The sequence below is a fragment of the Mauremys reevesii genome, linkage group 8, assembly GCF_016161935.1.
Source record: "Mauremys reevesii isolate NIE-2019 linkage group 8, ASM1616193v1, whole genome shotgun sequence".
Lineage (NCBI taxonomy): Eukaryota > Metazoa > Chordata > Testudines > Geoemydidae > Mauremys > Mauremys reevesii.
This window is the reverse complement of record NC_052630.1, coordinates 9,055,282-9,065,120: the sequence shown is the minus strand read 5'-3', so window position 1 is coordinate 9,065,120 and position 9,839 is coordinate 9,055,282. Positions and strand designations below refer to the sequence as shown.

At 39.3% G+C, this 9,839-nt stretch overlaps 1 protein-coding gene across 5 annotated transcripts in view; it reads right to left on the bottom strand.

Annotated features, from left to right (window-relative positions):
• Positions 1 to 978: 978 nt before the first annotated feature.
• Positions 979 to 9,839, bottom strand: part of COL23A1 (collagen type XXIII alpha 1 chain) — a 322,706-nt gene continuing 313,845 nt past the window's right edge. For 2 of the 5 annotated variants that reach the window (XM_039486352.1, XM_039486354.1), the window contains 2 exons: positions 8,004 to 8,042; positions 981 to 6,138 (listed from right to left, as the gene is read on the bottom strand). In XM_039486352.1, the coding sequence (XP_039342286.1) occupies positions 6,136 to 6,138; positions 8,004 to 8,042 (42 nt within the window). In that variant the 3' untranslated portion in view covers positions 981 to 6,135. Of the gene's footprint in view, positions 6,139 to 8,003; positions 8,043 to 9,839 lie in introns of all 5 variants that reach the window. The other 3 variants (XM_039486353.1, XM_039486356.1, XM_039486355.1) reach the window with 3 other exon arrangements.

The following is a 9,839-nucleotide window of genomic DNA, read 5'->3' as shown; positions in this document are numbered from 1 at the left end:
GGCTCATATTCCACAAAATAATCATAGAACATTTTTGCTCATGATGATTAAATAGACTACAAATACATGCAAGAGTCACACAATTAAAACTATATATTAAATCATGAACCAACTATAAGCAAGAGAGGCTGAGTGCAAATTAAGAAGAGTAATTGTACTCAGTGGTTTACTTTGATGTTCAGTAGACTACCAGTGGAAGCAGATGAAACTACTAGTCACCAAAGTATTTAAAACTGGATTAGATTCATATATGGGATTTACAACAATCTTGGGTACAGCTGCCAAAGACTAGTTAATCCCCTAACAAAATGCAGTGGGGATGGACTAAAGCAGGGGTCGGCAACCTTTCAGAAGTGTTGTGCTGGGTCTTCATTTATACACACTAATTTAAGGCTTCGCGTGCCAGTAATACATTTTAGCGTTTTTTAGAAGGTCTCTCTATGTCTATATATTATATAACCAAACTACTGTTATATGTAAAGTAAACAAGGCTGTCAAAATGTTTGAAAAGCTTTATTTAAAATTAAATTAAAATGTAGATCTTATCAGTTTAGTGTGATCCTTGCCCTGGCTTTTCCTTGCTGAGTTTTCCAATGTCTGGCACGTATTTGGATACTTTAAGCTGCACACAGGCTTCTGAGTGATCAGTTGTTAACCGTCTGGAACCCCAGAGCAGCAGCTGAGGTGAGTGGAGCTGGCGGCTGGTAGGGTTGAGCAGGGCAGGAAGCCTGGACCCTGTGTGGCAGGGGGCCTGCGCTGGAACTCCAACCGGAAGCAAGGTGAGTGGGATTGCGGCGGGGACCCTGGCTGTCAAGGGGCCAGCAGCCAGAAACCCAGAGCAGCGACTGAGTGGCTCAGCCCACCCCTGCTCTGGAGTTTTGGCCGCTGGCTCCTGCCAGCTGGGGTCTCAGCCCACTGGCAGCCTGGGGTTCCTTCACCCAGGCCGGCAGCGGGCGCTGAATGGGACCCGTGGTGGGACCTCGGCTGGCAGGAGCCAGCGGCGGAAACCCCAGAGCAGCAGCAGTCTGAGAGGCTCAGCCCACCACCACGTGCCATCAAAAATCGGCTTGTGTGCCACCTTTGGCACGTGTGCCGTAGGTTGCCAACCCCTGGACTAAAGGGATCAGTTGTTCTTCCTTCCTAATTATCTGCGTTCCTAGAATAGTTATTCTTAGCAGTGAAACAGTTTATCTCTGCATAAAGGTGGTCTTGTAGGGCTGCCAAGGTCAGTAACACCCAAGGCAATATGCCACATCTGTGCCTGTTGTGCACATTAAAGTGACTTGGGCAGCTTGAAATCTGTGAAAATATTTAATTAAATACTTCAAAAAAATTCTTGCTAACAGATAGGAAGAGCAGTTCTATCTATTAAGTGCATCAGCAAATATTTACTTATAAATCGTTTTTTATCATTGTCCGGTAAAAAATTCTTACAAAGTAAAAACAATCATGCATAAAATGAGGGAAAGCAATACTGAGGTTACAGGGCATCCTAATTGAAACAAGTACCATTAAAAAAAAGATGGCCAAATTCTATTCTTAGCTACACTGGTGTAAATTCTGTTGAGTAGAATTGGGCCAAGAATACATAGTACTTGTCTAAGGATAATTTTTTTAAGAGCAGCTTTTATTGTTTACATTTTATAGTCAGATTTTTAATTCTCTATTTGTACATTTGGCTCATTGTTCAGATAAATCTGTTGACAATATGGAAAATATTTAAGAGTTTTCTCTCTTCTCAAAGAAGTTTGGCTGGTAATCTCAGGCAATTTTTTGTGTGTGTGTCTGTCTAAGAAGCACATGAATTAATTACTAGGGTAACAATTAAATAAGAACAAATGAGAAGCTTATGGTGTTTCCCATTATGGTGACATGTCAGAAAATGTACAAACTAAAAAAAAATTGAAAATATGAAACTGTATTTAAATAAATATTCTGTTTTACAGAGATATTTCAACCATAAAAATACAAGAGAGAATTATCCATACTTCTCCCCCAAATTAACATCAGAAAAATCAGATTCCCCTTTCCCTGACAAAGCTACTTATTTTGCTAGAAAACATATCCTCTAGGGGGCAGCATTAAACAACCATTCAGTTGCCATGCAATCTACCAAAACATGGGTACTACCTCTAGTTTTGTTTATTGAATAGCTCTAGTTTTGTTTATTGAATTTTCCTGCCAAAAGGATGCATAATTATACATTATGAAAGGTTATTTATGGCAGAGACTGGCTGTTTGTCATGGCAATAAATCTGGAAGTGTCATGGCATAACAATACTTTAAGTTGTTTGCCATAGGAAGTGATGAGAATATTTAAATGAATACCATTTATTTTATTGTGAATTACATAACACAATTTAGTGGTGTTTAGCTAATAGTTGAAAACTCAAACTCCACTACATGGTATGTAGAGAACACCAAAGTCCTGATCCTGCAGTTGGATTCTTGTGGGTGGAAGAGTCTGCCTGCACAGGTCTGACTGCAGGATTGGGGACAAAATTTGTAAAAAAATCATGAAGGACCCTTGCTCCATTGTGGACTGATGCCAGTTTTACACTATCTAGGAATTTGACACTGTGACTAAATAAAACAAAAACACAAACAAACAAGAAAACAAACGAACAAAAAAAAAGCAACCCTAAGAACAGGGTTCCTGTCATGGAAGTCTTGGCCATAACAAACATACAACCTTTTTATAGTAGATAACCGTGGTAATATATCAGACAGGCTTAAAAATATGGAATATACTTAATAGATATTTTTGACATGGGTAGATTCCAGCCTTTCCAGTTTTAGCATTAACAAGAATGACCAGTTCAGAAAGCACATAGCAATGATTTGTTTAGTTAAAGACCATCAGACACCAAACATATGAAAGTATAAAACTGAAAAGCTGACTAAAACATTTTATCCTTTGGTTTTCTAGAAAACACAAGAAATATTTCAGCTTTAGCATTAGGAGAAAACATTCATAGATAGACATTTTAAATATACAGGAGAAATAAGTTCATCATTATTATATATACAGAAAATGTAAGCAATCTGTGAAAGAAAAAGTATGTGGCAACATCTTGATTTCTTAATCTAACTACCAAAAATAACTATCAAGGCTTGGAAAGAAATATTTTCAGTTTGGAGTCAGTTTGGGTTTTCTCCCAATCTCTTTCCTAACTAGGAGAAACATTCCTCGATTAACCTCCAAGTATGTAATTGCATCAACTGCAAACTACAGTCCCCCCCATAAGGGCAGGCTTACATCATCAGATTGTTTAAAATGCTGGAAGTGAGTCTACTTCAGGGTACCAATGTCTATATGCTGGTGGCACTGAACTGAAGCTTGCAATGACGGGAAATATTTGGAAAGTAGTCAAGGCCAGAGGATATCTTCCCATTGGGAATTATAGGAAGATCTCCCACTACTACTACTATAGCATTGGTGCAATCATACTGTTGCTTGCACTGATTGTGCTATACGAATGCTAGACCAACAATGGAAGATTTCCCTAAAATTCTGCATAGGCTAGTCTAGACAGGGCAACTGTACTGTAACTGTTACCAAGAATTGGGCATTTAACATGACTGAAATGACAGGGTGCAGCATACGGCCAGGACTGCCCTGAACAACAGTGAATGAAATAAACCACTCTAGCTTTAGGGCTTGTTTACATTGCCTTGGAAAATGCACTAGAGTGTGATTTGTAAAGCACTCCAGTATGCTGTACTCTAAATGCCCCATGTAGATTCTGTTGGCGTGCTCTAAAAGATATCTAAGTTCATGTTAACATAGTCCTGTTTGACTATGTTAACACGAACTAGGGAATTGGGTGCATACTGCCCTTTGTGCCTTTCAGAATCTCCCCTTAAAAGTGATAGCTCACCTCCTGAATTAGAAATAATTAAAATGCATTTTTATTGCTGGTTAAAATTATATAATTCCTGTTTCTTGACCTATTAGTTTATCTGAGTTTTAATCAATATAATTATAAAGAACAGTAAAAAATACAACATACACCTTTATAGTCTTTAAACAAAAAAAGACAAGTAATACAAAATCAAAGTGGCTGACAAATATAAGAAAGTTAACTTTTCCTGTGAATCTTTTATGTAGTCCACATCTTCTATCATGATGATCTGTATGTCCATTTCAAACATTAATCAGTGTACAGGAAATGCACTCTGTTGTCTAGGAGGCTTTCCTAAATAAATCCAGTAGAAATAATGCACCAAAGCATGGATGATAATTCATAGGCATCATTCTGAAACTTTCTATCATCTGTTTGGAGATATTAATGGAGAGCAGCATACAGTACTGAGCACATTACCCTTGTTCGTATTATTAGAGCTGGAATTAACTCTGCACTAGGTTAACTTGTACAGGCAAAGCTCAGTAATTCTTGCCTTTATCCCAGTATCCTCACTTCATCACAAGCCTGCATGTGCCCAGTAGACTCAATGGAATAATGATCTAAACACAAGGCTTGGAACACCACAATAAGCACCACAGGCACAAAATTTTGATGTTTCCTCTCTCTTTATCCTTTAGTTACATTATGCTACTAAAGAAGTGTATTGGGAGGAGCACAGAGATCAAAAGATTGCAATTTTTTTTGCCATGCAACTTTTTCCTTTTAGAGACAACTCTCCTCAGCCAGTTCTAGAGCTCCTTCCAAGATGGGAATGCCGTCCGTTCCCTGTGGGTGGTGCACTGCTACTCCACTCTATGGCTAGGCATGCAGTTGCAGCTCCTATCCAAGATCAGTGTACTTGATGGCTGTGTAATCACTTTAGGTTTCTCCAATCTGCCTGGCTACCTTACTACTCCCTACTAGTACATCACCTACAAACAAAATCAGCATGTCCTAAAAGCCTGGGTTTTGAGCTTTTGGTTAATTAGGCTTTACCTGATATAGGAAATAGGCTCTGATGACCTGTTTACCGGTACATCCAAGTTTTGTCTAGACACTTTTCAATGTCATTGGTATCTACTGTTAAGCCCTCTCCCCATCCCATAAAGAGAAACCATTAGGCTTTCTGGGTGTTCATTTCTTCAAGAATGGAACGGAACTGGTCAAGGTAACTTGCAGAATGGGATTACTGTGTCACTGTAATCTCAGTTCACCCAGTATTTTTGAGTGGGTATGTGGTATAGACTGAGCCTGAGTTCAAACTCATTTACAGCAAAGAAAAAGAGAGACAGGGAGAAAGAGGTGGAGGAAAAGTATGAGTATGCAGATCAAATTGTATAATGTTCACAAAACAAGCCCCACCAACCAAGGGAATTGAATACCATATTTCATACTGTGACCTCTTCCATGTTTTGGGATCCCCCCAGCGTAAGTGCTCTCTTGCTTTAGAAAAGACTTTAGCAGAGTTCTCACTATGCGCCGAGCCTAAGATAGCAATTTTTTTAAAAAGTGTGTTTGGCAGATGAGGTTTCTCAGGTTCTCTGGATTCTGCAGTAACAAAGATGGAATCCCCAGCAAGACTCTTGTAACTCTTCAGCCACACACTCCAGAAGGTTAAAAGTAAGTTTCTTCCCGAGATACAAGTTTTGTCATTAGTAGTTGAAGCATGCACAGATGGCCGAGTTCATCATATTGAGCCAAAACTTTACCATTTCCATCAGGGTGGGAGCATGTAGCAGGGAATGGGGTTGGCTTTGTTTTCTCTGCCATCTGAAAGTCCTTTCACTTGGCCGGATGACAAATGAGTTTCTTTCATTTCTAGGGCTGCAGTCTTCTTTTCTTTTTTGCTTTCAGCCATGTTTTTTCACCCTTTTAGTGAGTGTGCAACAGAAATGCAGAGTTGAAAGCCAAATTTAGAAGAGGGATCTTTCTCCTCCATGCTCTAAGGCACACTAGGCAACAAATTGTCTCAGTACTGTTAGTCCACACAGTAGCATTAGCAGCAAATACGATTATTCCCATCCACTGCAGCTTGTTTGTATATAAACTCCCAATGTTTCCATGCATGTCTTATGGGCTTGGGAAACTTTATAACATTTTAAAAGTCTATAAATGACAGCATCCAGTATAAAAAAGTTCAATATATTACTGTTGATATTTTTTTACAAAAATTAAAAGATCAAAATATGTCACATTATTTACATACTTTATGCTTCATGGTTAGAGATCACTGGAAAAAAACACACAGACAATGTTTTAATCACAAAGACAGGAATGTTTCTTTACACTCATTCACTGCAAAGTAGTTAATTATTGTTAATGCTGTAAGAATTGACCCCTTTTGACTTTTTAATATTAACTAAATGAATCAACATAGAATTAAATACTGTTCCTTTAAGGCCCTGCCCACATTCCGAGTTTGTAACCAGCTAGTAATGTGGTCGACTCTGAACTTGATTTATATCCCCATACCACATGGTTAAAATCTGATTAGTAACTGGTCAGCTACCTGTGTCCCAGCATTGCCAGAGTGTTAGTCTGGCATATGCTTCTCTGCCTGTAACTAGTTTACAGTACTGTCCTTTAGTGATATGGAGAAAATGCCCTAACCATACGCAGGGAATTGGTTTGGGCAGTCCTCCTTCCTGGCTGTTTGTGCACTAGATATCCCACAATGCACTGTCCTGTGTGCTGCTGCTCTTCTGTGTGCATGTCATTTAGATGCTTTATCCCCACTACTGAGGCACTATGGAAGAGCTGCCCAGATTTTCCTAGAATGCACTGATACAAACACTTTCAGGCAGTGTGGTAGGCGTGGACACACTATTGTGATGGCAGAAATACTCCTGTATCAGGGTGCTGGAACTAGGGGTGTTGGGGTGCAACAGCACCCCATGGCTTGAAGTTGTAATAACCAAATACACGATTTCTGTTTTCAGCACCACCACTATAAAAATTGTTCCAGCATCCCTGTCCTGTATGGAACCGAATGATTTTAACTTGGTTAAAGAGACCAAAACTCTATCTAGTTTCAAAATCATGGCTAAAAGCTAGAGTATGGGCAGGCCTTAACAGAGAACTGTAAAGCTAGAATGGAAATTAAGTTAAACCCAGATTTCTGAGCCAACCACCTTCACTAATCAGGTGGCAGAGGACATTCAGCACAGGAACAAGCTTCCACCTTTCCTGATTCAATAAAGCTATCCCTGACAGTAATTTCACAAGCACTATGGCATCCTTGAAAACCATGGTATCTGTGCTGTCATAAAATGATACACTCTCAAAAATTGCTATATTCTCAAATACTTGGTGGTTTGTTGATGTCATCAAGAGGATTTTATATTGGGAAAAAGTAATTTCAATACATTTATTCGAAACTTATTGCTGAGGAAGCATTCGGCACAATCCCCATTCTGAATTGCCTGGTTAGACTGGGGGATATTTATCTAAAAAATCTGGGCTTAATTTAGTTTTCATTTGAGCACAACAACATTTAATTTTTTTTCATATTATATTTCCTAAATGAACTATATATACACATGCTATACACATGCCCTACACTCTCTGGGCAAGATTAGCTGTTTGGCAGGTGCAAATATTTGTCAGTGTAATTTAGGCCACTTGGATGCATAAACATCTAAGTGTGCCTACAAACCAGGGCTCAAACCTGCAGATTTTTGCACACTGAGTAGCTTTCATTACATGAATGATCCCATTCCCCTAAATGTGAGCTACCCATGATTAATCAAGTTACTAAACTGACTAACTATGCACATGACTGGGTCCCTAAACGGAAGTGTAAAAATGGAGCCTTGGTAAAGCCAGGCCTGAAAAAAACTGGCTCTTTATGGACAAGGTTTATGAGTAAGGTATTCAGCAATTGTCAGCTATGGAGTTTCTTGCACTTCCTCTGTAGCATCTGGTTCTACTATTGTAAGAGACAGGGATACATATGTTCTGCTCTGATCTCGTATGGCCATTTCTACGTAAGGTACGTTTTCCTTTGCACAGTTTAAATGAAGCTCAGAAATACCAACAAAAGCTCAAAATGCAACCAAATTCAAACCACTGCTAAAGCAGGGAGCTTCACTCTACCTTGTGCCAACATCCCGGTACTGGCAGTCCATCTGGTCCCTGTAAAAATTAATTCACAGGTGTCATTTCTGTTGGAAGTTACCTAAGTGTCATGCTGAAAAAAATGCAGGCCATTCATCATGATGGTGTAAGATTCAGCAGAACAACCGACAAAGACTGACTCTAATTACCATGCAAAAACATATATTTGTATAAACAAAAATACATATGCAAGAGAAATAATTAGTGTATCAGGAGTAATAAAAAAAACTTGGAATCATAGTGAATTCATTTCACAACCTGATTTAAAAGGCTGTGGGGTTAATGCTGTCAGAAGTATGTATGGAGGGAATTCTGCAGGAACACACAGCTTTTGGTGGTTTTCTTGTTTAATTTTTTTTTTAAATGACATCTCAGTTTCTTTAGTCTGATCCTGCAACACTTAATCCTTTGAGAAGTCCAGAGTCATTCCACTGATTTCAATAAGATTTCACTTAGATTGTAAATGGGCCCATCCTTTTGTTCTGTTTTTGTACACCACCCAACACAATGGAGTCCTGGTCCATGACCAGGGCTTCTAGGCATTACAGTAATACAAATAATAATGACTCATGGAGTAACAGTGGGAGCACAGGTGTAAAGATTGAGCCTTTTATGCTTAGTTACAGACACACCGAGGTATCAGAGTACTGTGAAGATCAGAAAATGGTAAAGTTTGGCTATAGTGAGGGGGAAAAAATTAACCATGTGCATGTGACAAATGAATTAATTAACCTATCCTTAGAAGGGAAAGGGGCTAGATGTGAATATGAACCAGCTCTCCAGCTCAAAGCCACACTGGAAGAAGTAGCAGATTAAGCTACCTATATATACTCAGTTTTTGGTGCTGGATTTTTAAAGAGCATGAGGCTATCTGTGTACATTCTGCACATGTAAATTACTGTGTGTATGTGTGAAAATTGGGTGTTCACACATAAGTCGGTAGAAAGGTAACTAATTAGGTATTGTGTGTGAAAATACCAGGTCTGTGTGCACAGTCATGGTAACTATGGGTAAGAATAAGTGAAAAATGCACATGAACCTTGGGCTGCTCCTTTTAAAAACCAGGCCCCTACTGTCCATCATTTCACAGCCTCTTACTTATATTGTGCATTAACTTTCATAAGATAACCCAACCTTCATGAAGCCCAGTGTGACAGATGTGGCAGGGGAATGACACTCTCCCAACATTACTCACGTCATGATACACAGCTCATGCTATAGTAACACATCTTTTACTATATCATTACAGAGTGATTATAACATGTTTGGTCTTCGTGCTGCGTCCACATAAAACTTTGAATTTCTGAGGAAGTATCTTTGAAAGAGAGCACTTCGCCAAACCATTTGAACACTATTTGCTAGAGGTAAATTCCTGCCCTCTTCTGCTGGGGGTACAGTGGGATGGGAGGAGTTTGGAGGATTGGAGTAGGAATCCAGCTCTTACATTCAGACATCCATCAGTCAAAGCCAACCCTGAGCCCACTCTGTCTTGTCCTGCACTTTCTGCTGGCAAGATGACTCAGGGTTCAAGTATGTCCTGTTCTCCTCCTTTGGCTCTTGCCAAGTACAGTAAAGTCAGCATCTTGCCCCAGACAAGAACTTTTAATTAAAAATATACAACCCATATATTTATTTTGGCAATAATAATAATCACCCGACTTTATATAGCACCGTTCCCCCCAGAGGATCCCAAAGCACTGTACAGACTTAAAAACTAGTTTGCAAACACTACACAGGGAGCATGCTATCTACTCCTAGACTGAAACAGCACACAGCAACACTATGCAGCAGGTCAGGAAGTGCAGGATGACAACT